General features: G+C 56.8%; 2 protein-coding genes across 3 annotated transcripts in view; both read right to left on the bottom strand.

Annotated features, from left to right (window-relative positions):
• The window catches only part of KDM2A (lysine demethylase 2A), a 33,534-nt gene extending 24,110 nt beyond the window's left edge, over positions 1-9,424 (bottom strand). For both annotated transcript variants that reach the window (XM_072929539.1, XM_030275351.4), the window contains exons 1-3: positions 9,322-9,424; positions 8,972-8,999; positions 7,660-7,764 (exon numbers count right to left, since the gene is read on the bottom strand). In XM_072929539.1, coding sequence (XP_072785640.1) covers positions 7,660-7,764; positions 8,972-8,999; positions 9,322-9,341 — 153 coding nt within the window. In that variant the 5' untranslated portion in view covers positions 9,342-9,424. The remainder of the gene's footprint in view (positions 1-7,659; positions 7,765-8,971; positions 9,000-9,321) is intronic.
• A 723-nt stretch (positions 9,425-10,147) lies between these two features.
• On the bottom strand, positions 10,148-12,420 carry RHOD (ras homolog family member D). Its single transcript, XM_032748580.3, has 5 exons — positions 11,905-12,420; positions 11,332-11,419; positions 11,006-11,115; positions 10,785-10,919; positions 10,148-10,672 (listed from the first exon to the last, which is right to left on the bottom strand). Exons 1-5 carry the CDS (start codon positions 12,031-12,033, stop codon positions 10,505-10,507), a joined length of 630 nt encoding a protein of 209 aa, XP_032604471.3. The 5' UTR covers positions 12,034-12,420; the 3' UTR covers positions 10,148-10,504.
• Positions 12,421-12,647: the final 227 nt, after the last annotated feature.

The raw sequence follows: 12,647 nt of genomic DNA, 5'->3' as shown, positions 1-12,647 counted from the left end.
ATCCCAGGTGGCACATCCCCGGACAGAGACACACTCAAAGCACCAAGCTGAGGAGCAAACAGGATCTACAGAAAACTGGAGCCCTTCCAGGCTTCCCAGCTCCAGGAGGGATTCCTATCACGAGCAAGGCTGGCAGCATTTCAGAATGACCAGGGAGAATGCTTTGGTTTGCACTTTTGGGTTACAAAATTGAACGTACACGAGGAGTAATTTGGGGAACTGGGGAAGGCAAGTGTGGAGGGAACACGGAGAGGCCAAGGAGAGCTCCACAGCTGCTTCCAAACCACACACTGACCAGGCACAGCAGCAAAACCATGAAGCAGAGGAACATGCTAGATCAGATCACAGATGGGCAGCTCTGGCAGCAGTCCCAAAAAGGAAGCGTGCTCCTACGAAAGGCTCTGGCTCCTCACTCCAGTCACCTGCAGCCTCTATCACACACAGCCACTGTCCCAAGGGGCTTTGATGGCACTGCTAACCCCCACGCTGCCCATTTCCACCACCAGCAATGGCATCTGGACAAATCCTGCCTGGATTCCACACAAGCCTAGAGCAGCTCTTGAAGGACCATCAAACCCTCCACAACATTTCAAGGCTGAACACTGACCCTCAGTGCTAAAAGCCATCCTTTGACATTCACCCCTCTCATTTCTGGAAAGGACTGAGAAAACCCCTTGAATTACATCCCACCCCTTCCCAGTCAGAAGAAATCCAAGGAAAAAAACCCCATGTGCAGCCCTTTCCCTGTCAGGAGTCCCCAGCATGTGCCCTATGCAGTGAGGTAGATGAGCAGTACCAGCTCTGCTCCTCCTTTTGCTTTGTGCAGGAAGGCAACAGAATCCCCCCCAAATGGAACAAAATAGACCAAACTGCTCCAGAAAAGGCTGGCTTGAAAATTATACATATTTAATCCATATTCCCACCACTGAGCCCACACAGACCAAGAGGCACAGACAGAACCATATGAACTCAGAGGTGCAGCTGATCAGCAGTAGCAGGTCAGTCCTGAGCAACCTAATTCCTTGCTGGGGACCTCTCTGTCTCCAGCACAATATGGAATCACAGGACTAGCTTGGATTTTTTTATCAGGGAAGTGCTCACTCTCCAAATTTCTCAGTGTCCCAACCCAGCTCTGCCAAAATCTGTTGCCAGTTCTGTCCCATCCCTGTACCACAGGAGTACTGGAATAACAAAAACGCAGGAAGCTTTGAGGTTTGCACTGCAATTCCTGCTCAGCTGACACTGTTTTTTAAAGGGAACAGCAGCAGACTGGCTGCACTGCAGGCTATGGGGCTGAAGATGCTCAGGGAGAGGGAAAACAACCCAGGGCCACTGGGAAGAACATGGACAATGTGGGAATCCAGCTACTAGGAAGGATATTTTCTCAGGACTCTGTGCTGTTACACCATCCTTGCACACACTCCCTCCCCCTCTCCTCCATAAGGAACCCAGCACTCGTCCCTTCCTTACTCCAAATGGGGCAAAGGGGCTCAGTGACACATGGAAATATTTATGCACAGCAAATTAAAGACACTGAGGCAGCTTGACCTTAAAGGAGCATGCACTGCCAGCCCTCTCCTTTCCACTTCCAGCTGCCTCAGCTCTATCCCAAGATTACAGCTCCCAGGAGCCAGGGGTATGAGGAAGAACAAGGAGGACTTTTCTCAAGTGGCATTTTCTCCCAAATTCTGTCAGGACCAGCTAAAACACAACAGAATTGTGCACTCAGCTCCCAGCCCTGAGGACCAGCATGAACAAAGCTCACCGAGCCTCCTCCTTGACCTAAAAGGGTGGTGGGGGGTGGGGGGGGCACCTTTAGTAAAACTCTTTTGTGTACTGAGCAATGGCTAAAATACGGAAAATCCACTACCCTGCAACCCTGAGCAGATCTCAGCCCAAAAACTTCTCTGATTCAAGTTCCTGGAAGTTCCAGAGGGATTCAAAATCCCTGGAAAGCCAGCTCATTGCTGTTTACTCCCAGTGCTGTTGCTACAGCAACAGAGATGCACAAGCACGGACACAGGAACAGGACAGAACTCCTGTCCAACAGCTCCATCTCCTCTCCCCACATCATGGATTCCCAGGATACACTTTGTCACCAGGTTCACCTGAACCACCCCAAGTGGCAGAAAGCAACACCCACAACCAGCTATAAATGTTCCCCACCTGGTTGCCAAGATATGGGAAAAGAGGCAAACAGGGAGCATCAGCAGCACAGGGAATGCAGGCCCCTGTGGAAAGGGAAGAACAACACCAAAGTTCCTCACAGCCCCCTAAAGGCTTGGCCATCATTTCCTCCTCTGGAAACAGCAACACTCTTCCCTCAGCAGCAGCACCAGAGATCTCATCCTAAAGGGAATTGCTTCCTTTATACACTTTCAGAGGACAAGATTAGTGCAGCAGCTTTTTTCTCCACCTTCTCAGCATAACATCACTTTCTCACATGTGCCCTTTCTCCCCCAAACCCAGCCAGTGACCTGTAAATCTGTGGCTCCTGACATAACTAAAAAGGCACCGGGGACACAGGGACTGCTCTCCTGACTTGTCAGTGTCACCTCCAGCTGGGATAACCCTGGGAAAACTTATTCCTGGTTATTATAGTAACAGAAATGAAGCCTGCAGAGATTGTTTGGTAACTCACAGGTAACTTGAAGTGCTTCTGTGGTGTATGGCTCCTTGCTTAGTCAGCACTACAGCTTCCAGGATACACTCAGGACACACTCAGGGTTGGGACAGTAAGAATCCAGCAGATATTTACCTTCTGTATCCCTCTCTCCTGACAAGGAACAGCATCCACTTGGTTTCAGGGACGTATTCTCCCAGGGACCAGCAGAGTCATGCATCTGGCAGGATCTAAATGCTCACAGGGATTTCTAAAGCTTTCCAAGAATAGCCTTCAGTTGCTGCTAGCTTCCACCAAAGCCCTGCCCAGACCAAATCTGAACAGCCCCTGAATTATTTAGAGCTCATTTATTACACCTGGATCATTTGGAATGACTCATTTGTAGTGCCTCCAGTTTGAGGCATGTGGGAGAGATTAATTACCCCCCTTGCCTGGGTCCTGTCTAGACTGGGCAGTTGAGGTGTGTCCAGCAGACCAGGGACATTTGGCCAAGCTGGGTTTCACACAGGGTACAGAGGAACTCCAGGAAGGAGCTTGGCTTGACAGGAATTGCCAGTGTCACATTTCAAACGTGGGGAAGAGGGAGCAGGTGATGTAAAAACACCCAAATTCTCACCCAGTGCCTGGGGCTCATCCCATGCTCAGTGTCTGCAGGGAGCAACACAGGCAGGGTCACCCCAGCACACCCATGAGTCCCAAATCAGTATGGGAAAAGCCAGTATGCAGTAGAACTGGCCTCTGTCACCCCCAATACCTGGGGGTGACAAACACCAGCAATCTCCAAGGATCATTACTTGGCAGTGAGCAGCTTTACAGGACAAACCAGAACTTGGGCTGAACCCGATGGGATTGCTCCTTGCATCCCAAAGTTGGGATACTGTGAAACACTCAAGATGGAGCAATACAGGGAAGGTAGGAAGCTGCATCTTCCTTGTTCCTATCTTACCTGACCCAGGCAGCCCACAGCCTGCTCCCCCTGACCTCCCTCTCTCAGCTTTGAGGCCATTTATCTCTCAATTTATTCCTAGCCTGTGAGAAAACCTGTCACAAGTGTCCTGTCAACATGTGTGGGCCTTCCTGGTCCCACGACTTGTGTCCTGAACTATCACCCCATCCATCCTGCAGAAAGGATACAAATAAGCTGGAAACCACAAGATTCTAGCTGCTGGGAGACTGGGCACTGAGCAGAGCCAGCAGTGCCATCCCTCAGGCATGGGCTGAGCTGGGATCACTCCACAGCACGCAGGGCTGTAAGAAAAGCCTTGTCCTGCACACTCCCCCATGCTTCATCCCCCAGCTGATGGCTCCACATGCTGCAAAGCCCATCTGAACTCTCTCAGGGGATAGCATGCACACCAACATGCAAGGGCAGGTTTGGTAACTGCTGTTTACAGGAGAGCCTTCAGCTTCTGGCTGGTAGGGACAGGCAGAGCCTCCTCTCAAATTTCACACAAGGATCTGACCAGAGGGCAGGGCAGTGCTAAAGCAGGACACAGACTGCCTCAGACCAAGGGACAGAGCACTCCCCAGCTCCCCTTTCACCCCTCTAATTCTCCAGCACCCACAGCACTTAGGTCTCCTGCTCCATGAGCCCATTTTCCCTTCATGGGTGTCATAACTCTTCCACAGTCAAAATAAGGGTGACACTGCACCCAGCCATGGATGGTCACGCCGGCCCAACACCCCAGCACCCCCAGCAGGAGCTGTGGCTCAGCCCACAGAGCCCCCAGGGAGGGTGAGGCTCCTCCTTGGGCTCTCTCCAGCAGCAGAGCCAGTTTAAGAGGTTCCTACCCCACCCTGTCTCCCCATCTCAGACTTCCAGCCCTGTCAGGTTTGCTCACTATCCCAGCACAGACAACAGCTGGGACTAGATGCCTCCCCCCTGCCAACTTCATCCAGAGCATGATCCACAATTGCCTGGGGCAGCGTTCACCTGAGGGCCATCAGCTCCCGGAGCACTCATTGAGGGAGGGGGGGAGGGAGGGAGAAAAGCTCTTCAACCAGCTCTGCCACCGGGGCAATCCTAACTGAGAACCACACCCTGAGATACAGATTGCTGGGAAGGCTGTGATGAGTGGGATTTGTCCTTTGGATAATGGCACTCTCCTGCTGTGCTCCCAAGTCATTCCGAAGTGATCCAGTGTTGCTGCCCTTCATTTCTCACCCTGAACATTGTCACTGCAAGCACATGGCAGCACTGTGGTAATGTGCTAATCCCAGCTTGCAATTCACAGGGCCTTGCTAGTCTCAGTTCACAGCACAGGCCTGCCAAAATGAGCCCTGGAGCAGGCAGGTGAGATTTCCTCACACTTCCAGCACCCAGGAATATGGCAGGACTGCTCTGCAGAAGGACAGGCAGCCTCTGTGAACAGCAGGCTAATGGATCTTTCTCTCCAGAGCCTTTAAGGAGTCCAGGCTCCTCATGGGGAGCCCAACAGCCTGGTGTGACATGGGCTGGGTGCAACCACCCAGCGACAGCCAGCAAAGACTTCCAAGTCTCAGAGAGGGACTGTGGCATTGTTAGTGCCAGGGCTGGACTGTCACTCAGGCTCAGGACACAATAGAGCATTTCAGCTCCTCCATTAAGGGCCTGCAAAACACGCAACTCCAGCTTGAAATGCTGGCACCTCGGCCCAAGCCCCAAGAACTGCCTCCTTATGGAGCTGGGCAGAACACTCAGGCACAATTAGCAGAAAACTACTCCACAGTGCCTGCAAATCCCACCTCTGCTGCTCCCAGTCTCTGGGTGAGGAGCATGGATATCCCATAACTTGCTCCTCTGCGTCCTCTCCACACTCGGCATCACCCACTGCCTGTATGAGCCTCCCAGAGCTCAGCAGGACACAGCTTCTCTCACAGGTGGCCTTGGATGGGTGCATCCAAGACATCCTCACAGTGATATCCCTGAGTCCAGAGCAACTCACCCAGGCCTGTGTTATCCTGGGAGTCATGGATGCAGAGCCTGAACTAGGAGGAATGTACAGTTAGAGCACTACAACCCACCTTATCAAAGTGGCATTGTGCCACACAGGCATGTGTGACCTCGCAGAGAATTCCTGCAGGAACGTGACCACACCTGAAGCAGAGGTGAAATTCTCCTCCAAACCCAAATCTTTCACCAACACTGATAAATTCATTCACAAAACAGACACACATCGGATTTTTGTTGAAGCAGGGGAAATCAACATTAGTGCCAACTAAACAAAGTAACACAGAACACTCAAGATTTCCTCTATGTCCTGATAGAAACTGGTCAGGAGAAAGATGCTGTCAGTGTGATTACCTGACACACCAGAGAACAAACAGCCTCTGACATTTCAGCTGGTACCATCAAACCACACAATTAATTCAGCTCCTTCACCACCATACACTGTTCTGGTCCAGGTTGTTTGGCTGGTAGAACTACTATCACACCTGGATTGGTTTTTTTTTTTAATATGTTTATTTTTTTTGCTAATTGAGCCCCAGTCACACAGCTGACAGCAGCAGAAACACACTGTACCACCAGCTCACTACTTCCCGACTTGGATTTTCTCATTTAGGCCTACTAACCCAGCTCCCAAGTCCAAGGCATATGTGGGATATTCGAGTAAGTCAAATAACGCTCTACAGAAGAAAAATAATCATCTTTTAAGGGTCCTTCAGCAAGAGAGTGTCACTGACACAGCAGGAGCACATAATGAGCTGGAAGTTTCCAGGAAAAGCATGGCAGGAGGTAGGAGTTAAGCCTTACCCACCACACAGAGGTCATGCCTCCTCCCTGGGCCTCAGGCCAGCACAGACAACACACACACAAGAGGCCACACAAGTCCAGGTGAGCCTCACTCTGCTGCCCATGTGCCTTCCCAAACCCCTTAAGCACATGGAGCTCATCAGCCTGCAGGCATTTATCCAGCTTAGCACATTCTGCTGGAGCCCAGCCCACCCGCACCAGGACACCAACTCCTCCTGATTTTTATATGAGAGATGATAAGCATTTTTAAACTGACAAGTTCCTGGCTGATAGCCCCCTTCACCTGCCAGATGTTTTGGGTTAGTACTGGATCACTCCCCAGTCAACTCAGCACCTTGAGCTGCATCCTGCACAGCTGTGGGAATAAATGTGTCAGGATGAGGGAGGAGGTGGGACTGCTGCTGATGCCAAATTAAAACATCCACCAAAGCACTTGGGAACTCCCCAGCACTGCTCATCTTGAGGACAAAGCTTAATGCCAAGAACCACAGAGCCTCACACCAAATGTTCCCAGAGAATTAAAGGATAAGGATTCACCCTTATGGGCAGCACCTTGAAGGTGAGGATACAGGAATTGCTGTGACTCAGAGAGGGACTCCACCACAGAGCTGCCACTTGCCCTCCCTGGGGGCTTGCAACTGCCTCAAAACAGCGTGGGAGGCACAGCAGCTTCCCTCCCTCCCTGGCATCTCTGGGAATATCACCTCAGACTCTAAGAGCAGAGTTCCCAAGCTGTTCCCAGTTATAGCTGAATTTCCAGACCACTGGATTCATGCAGTCCCAGCACAAACACCAGAGCTCCTTACAGGGCCTGACTGGGACCCGAATGCCGGAACAGCTCCTTTCAGAAGAAAACATGGGAAGAGGCACAGGTAAACTAGGGCTTGAAGTTGGAGCTGGTTCCCTCAGCTTTCACAACTACTCAAATCAAGATTGGTAACACACAGTGTTTCAGGTCCTCTGCTTGTCACAGACACACAGAAAAAACTCTGTTGTGACAGAGAAACTACACTGACACCAGTTTCTAGTTCCTATCCCAAAGCTCCTTTCCCAGCTTCAGCCTCCAACCCCCCTTTCCAGAGCTCAGCAGCCAAATTCCCTTCATTAGGACAAACCTGGTGACACAAACGGACCCACAAAGCCACTAAGCCAAGCCCACACCTCTGTGCAGGCTGCATCCATCCACCACCAGCCTGTTGGGGGTGTTCAGCGTGTTCAGCCCTGGTGCCAGGAAAAGCCTTTCCCTCCTCCAGCTGCAACAGAACCAAGACTGGAAGAGGATTGTTTTAAGGCCACTACTGACCAGTCTTTGGCTGTAACGGATCCGTTCTTCCTCGGGCTCCATCTCTGACTCCTCGGAAGAGAGCGAGAAGGACACGCCAGGACTGCTGTCGTCGTCCTCTTCCTCCTTGGAAGCCAGAGGCAAACAGTGAAAAAGGGCACAGGGACACCCACACCCCTCACTTCCCTTCTCCTTTTGGGGCCAACCCCACCCTGCTCTGGGGGCTGAGAGAATGCAGTGGATGAGCCAAGCCCAACTTTTAAGGCTCCTATTCTAACTTAGTATAAATGTCAGGGTAAATGACTTCACCAGCTCTTCCGTAACACAACAGGAGCTGCAGGTCTCCCACCTTGGCTCCACACTACCACCAGCAGCTCCACTGGCCCACAATGGGATAAAAACCAGGGAAGGCGCTGTAAAACCCCAGCTTCTCCAAAATTAAACACTAGAGAGCCAACTTCTCCAAACAACACGATCACTTTCCTCGGGATATCCTGCACCGTGGCACCTGGGAGAAACTACAGTGGTACAGGACATCTCCCACGAGCAAGGAAGGCATGTGGGATCTCCTACATACAGCACCCAAGCAGGGAAGCAATTAAGAGACCTAACTCCGGGCAGGAGGAGACCTAAATGCTGAACACTCCAAATGTGTCACCTTGTGACACCACGCACCAACCTGGGAAAACCTCCCAGGGCGTCAGATGGCACCTACACTTTTTTTTTCAAGGGACAGAAACCAACCAAAGCCTGGGTATGGCACGGCTCTTAATACCCGGGACTATGCCTAAGTCGGACCTTCGGCGAGGAGAATCGGAGAATGGGATCGAGGAAAGGGATCCGCCACCTCTCTCGTAGTGTTACAGAACCGCTACGACCACGCAGAGAGAACTCGCTCCATCCTGCTCCCCCCCGACCCCGGCTTCGACAGAACATCATTCCCAGTCCCGGCAGCACCCTCCCCACCCCTGCCTCCCTTGGAACCACGGCACCAGGGCTCCCGCCTCGGCCGAGGGCGGCAGTTTCCCCACACTTGCTGAACTGTTTATAAACAACCGGACAAGCGGAGCTCAGCGCGCCGGCCCCGCCGCGGGGCAGGGGGCAACCCCCGGCCCGCCGGGCCACCCCAGCCCGGCCCCGCTGGGATGGGAGGCGGGAGGGAGGGAGGGTCCCCGGGGAGCTGTCAGCCGGCACCCGCCGCCCCCTCCCCAACTTCCCAACGCGGCCTCCCGGGGCCCGGCAAGGGGAGACCCGCCCGCACCCGCGCCCGCTCGGCCGCGCTCCGGGACCCCGCAAGAACTCGGGGGTCGCCGGTGACCCCCGCGGTGCTCACCAGGTCTCTCCTGCGCCTTTGTCCTCTTCTACCGCCGGCACGGGGTGGGGGGGGAACAGAACAGACGGAGGAGGAGGAGGAACCCCCCGGTCAGCAGCGATCGCGCCCCGGCCCCGCCGCGCCCCCGGCCCCGCCGCTCTCGGCGCGGGCATCAGGCGCTGACAGCCCCGCCGGCCGCCCCCCGCCGCCGCGGCCCGCGTCCCCCCGCCGCCGCCGCCGCCTCCACCACCACCGCACCCCCCCCGCCGCCGAGCGCCGGGGCTCCGCCGGCGCCGCCCGCCCCGCGCCGCCCGCGCGGTGCCCCCCCGGCGCTGCCGCCCCCCGGCCGGGACGCGGTTCCCCCTCCTCACACAGGAGCCGCCGCCGCCATTTTGAACCCGTCAGAGCCTCACATACACACCGACGCGGCGCGCACGCGCCGCACGCACGGGCGCCCCCTCCTCCCCCCCCCCCCGGCAACCCGCGCGCCGCGCCTGCGCCGTGCGCTCCCCAGCCCGGCCCCGCCCCGCTCCGCCCTGCGCGCGCGCGGCTCGGGCCCGGCCACGCCCACTCGCGCACAGGCCACGCCCACTGAGTGACCACGCCCCCTCCGCCGCGTGGCCACGCCCCTGCCGGGGGGGGCGGAGGGGGGGGAGCCCCGGTGGGATTTTGGGGGGCTCGTGGCCCCTCGGTGTCCCCGCGGGCTTCGCGGCTGCCTGTGTGGGGGTCTGAATGCAGAGACACCGGCAGGTACCTACATCCACCTGGGTAACTACGTACAGCTCCTTAGTTATACACTACAGACATTAACAATGTTTTTATAAACTATACATAGTTATATAAATAGTCATAACCTAAATGTATGCAGTGCTATATAAAATAAATATAGTGATATGGGTGGTTATGAAGTAGCTATATAGTTAGATATACATTATACGGTAATATATATATAAAAACATATATATATATATAACTATACATATGGTTGTAGACCTGTATGTGCAGCACACACCTGGACATGCTCACATACACCTCAGCCCAAAATCAGCAGGTGACCCCATCCCAGTGGTCTCTCATCCACCCCGGGCCCATGGCGGGACCCCAACACCCACACCATGTCCCTGACGCCCGCCCGGAGTCCCCGATGTCCCCAGGCTGTGCAGGGGCTGCTCCTGCCCCAGGGACCCTTCACGCCGATGAGTTTTGTGTCACTTTAATGGCAGAAGATCGCCCTGCAGTCACCCCATGTCACCCTCCAGCGCTGGCCTGCCAGCGGGAAGGGGAGCCCCAAATCAGTTCTCTGCCCCCAGAGCCCGGCTGGCAGGGCATGCTGGCAGCCGTGGTGGCACAGGTCTTTGGGATCCAGGCGTGACAGTTTGTGCCAAGGAAAGCTTTCCTGCTGTCCCCCGTGGTGACCAGCGGTGCCAGCCCCGGGCCGGGAGGGTGGCAGCGGCATCCCGGTGGTGGCGCAGGCAGAGGTGTGGCAGCAGCCGTGGTGCGGTCGGAGCTCGGGGACAGCAGGAGATCCTGGGGGGCTGTGCCTTGCCGGGGGGCTCAGAGGATCAGGCAGACCCTCCTGGGTCCCGCCTTGCGCTGCCTGCGGCGGGTGGCACTGATGGCAGCATTGCAGGCTGTCACAAAGATGTTCCCGACGTTATCCTGGTACCTGGCCGAGCATTCCATGTAGGACACGGCGCGGACCTGCCGGGCCATGGCCTCTCCCTGCGGGGACACACAGAGTCAGACCCCCCCAGGGGACCCTGCTGTCCCACTATCCCGTGCTGGGGACCACCCCTGTCCCGTCCCGTGCCGTGTCACTGGAGGTGGCACCCACCTGCTGGCGGGAGACGGGCTCCATCCGTCCGTCCTTCAGCTTCTGCAGCACCTCCTGGTCCTGCCGCAGGTCCGTCTTGCAGCCCACCAGCAGCACCGGGACCCCCTTGCAGAAGTGGTTCACCTCCGGGTACCACTGTGGGGGGACATGTCACCCCGGGATGGGCACGTGCCACCCAGGGATGGGCACAGGGGACGGGCAGCACCCCGGGGTGGCGTTACCTTTGTTAGGATGTTGTCCAAGCTGTTGGAGTCGGTGACATCAAAGCACATGAGGACAACGTTGGCGTCTGAGTAGGACAGAGGGCGAAGCCTGTCATAGTCTTCCTGTCCTGCCGGGCGGAGAAGGAAACCATTACACGCCAGCCTGGGACCGTGAAAGTGACATCTGTGGGGATGGCTGTGGGTTAACCCCCCTCTCCCACGGTCATGGGGACCCCTTGGAGGGGACACCCCACCAAGGCATGACTGCGAGTGTGGGACACCCTGAAACACCCGGGTGGGAGAGTGGGGGGCTCAACTGCCCACCCTGTCCCCTCGTGTCCCACCTGCTGTGTCCCACAGGTGGATCTTCACGGGCTTGCCGGAAACCTGGAGGGACGCCGTGTACTTCTCGAACACGGTGGGGACATAGACCTGGCAGGGGACAGGGATGCAGGTCACACTGGCAGCTGTGGGGGGCAGCGACAGAGGGGACCCCAGAGGGACCAGAACAGAGCACAGGGAGGGAAGCAGGGAGTGGGAATTGTGCTTACTCCCTGGGGCAGTGGGATGGGACCCACCCTCGTCCCCCATCCCAGGGCGCATGGATGCCCCAGGGGGACCTGGGGATTCAGGACAGGGGTTCTGGGGCCTCTGTGGCTGCCCCCCTTCCCTGCACTCCCTGAGTCCTTTATGTGCCCTCATGGAGGGACAAACCCTGCTCCTCCCCGTGACCCCCCAAGAGAGGCAGAGGTGTCACAGGCCCCCATCAGCCCCAGGCTGGGCCACCCCCATGTCCCCATGTCCCACTTCAAACGGCCCCGCTGCCGCCACCGTGTCCGTCCCACCGCCCTTTGCCCGTCACCACTCCCGCACAGGGACAGTGCCACCCACCCACCAGGGGACAGGCATCCCGGTACCTTGGGGAAGTCCCCTTTGGCGAAGGCCACCAGCAGGGACGTCTTCCCGCAGCCGCCATCCCCCACGATGACAGCCTTGACCTCGGTTTCGGGGGCTCCTGGGCTCTGCTCCCCACGCTCCCGCTGCATGGGGGTGTCCGCTGAGGCCACGGAGCCCGAGTGGCCTCGGCGGGGACAGGGATGGGGCCGGGGAGGCGGGAGGCGCCCGCCCGCTCCAGGGTGCGGCTGTCACCCGCCCGCCGGGCCCGCCCGCCACGGGGCTGGGGCCGCGGCGGTGACAGCGGCGGGACACACGTACAGTGTCCTGGCACACAGGTGACCTTCTCCCGGCAGAGCCTCGCGGTGCAGAAGCGTCACACTGCCACCTGCATGTCCTGCCTGCCTGCGCGACGCTCCCTCGCACTGCTGCCCGCTGCCTCTGGCACACTCATCCCCATCCCACTCCTGACGCCACTCCCCATCCCAACCCCACTCGTGCAGATCCCCCTGCACAGCGCAGCCCACAGGGACGGGACCCCTGCGCCCTCCCGACGCCCCAATCCCGCCTCCCAGCCTGGGATTTATTGCCCTGAGCATCGCAGGAGGCAAAGTCCAGGGGTGGAGTGAGGCACCGGGGGTGACTCACTGCCCTGGCCCTGCTGTCACTGCCACCCCTGCTGTCACACCCGTGCTGTGCCATGCTGGAGTCTCTGTCCCTGGCACCTGTGTGAGGGGCACCCACCAGCTCCTGTCTTTTCCTAGGG

The sequence above is a fragment of the Taeniopygia guttata genome, chromosome 5, assembly GCF_048771995.1.
Source record: "Taeniopygia guttata chromosome 5, bTaeGut7.mat, whole genome shotgun sequence".
In the NCBI taxonomy this organism is placed as follows: Eukaryota; Metazoa; Chordata; class Aves; order Passeriformes; family Estrildidae; genus Taeniopygia; species Taeniopygia guttata.
Note: the sequence above shows the minus strand (reverse complement) of the source record. Positions and strands in the feature narration are given on the sequence as shown.

Coding starts and splice junctions, on each gene's coding strand:
- RHOD (XM_032748580.3), bottom strand. CDS start 12,033: ATGCAGCGGGAGCGTGGGGAGCAGAGCCCAGGAGCCCCCGAAACCGAG. Junction 11,420..11,904: donor CCAAAGGGGACTTCCCCAAG/GTACCGGGATGC, acceptor GTCCCCTGCCAG/GTCTATGTCCCCACCGTGTT. Junction 10,920..11,005: donor TGGACAACATCCTAACAAAG/GTAACGCCACCC, acceptor GTCCCCCCACAG/TGGTACCCGGAGGTGAACCA.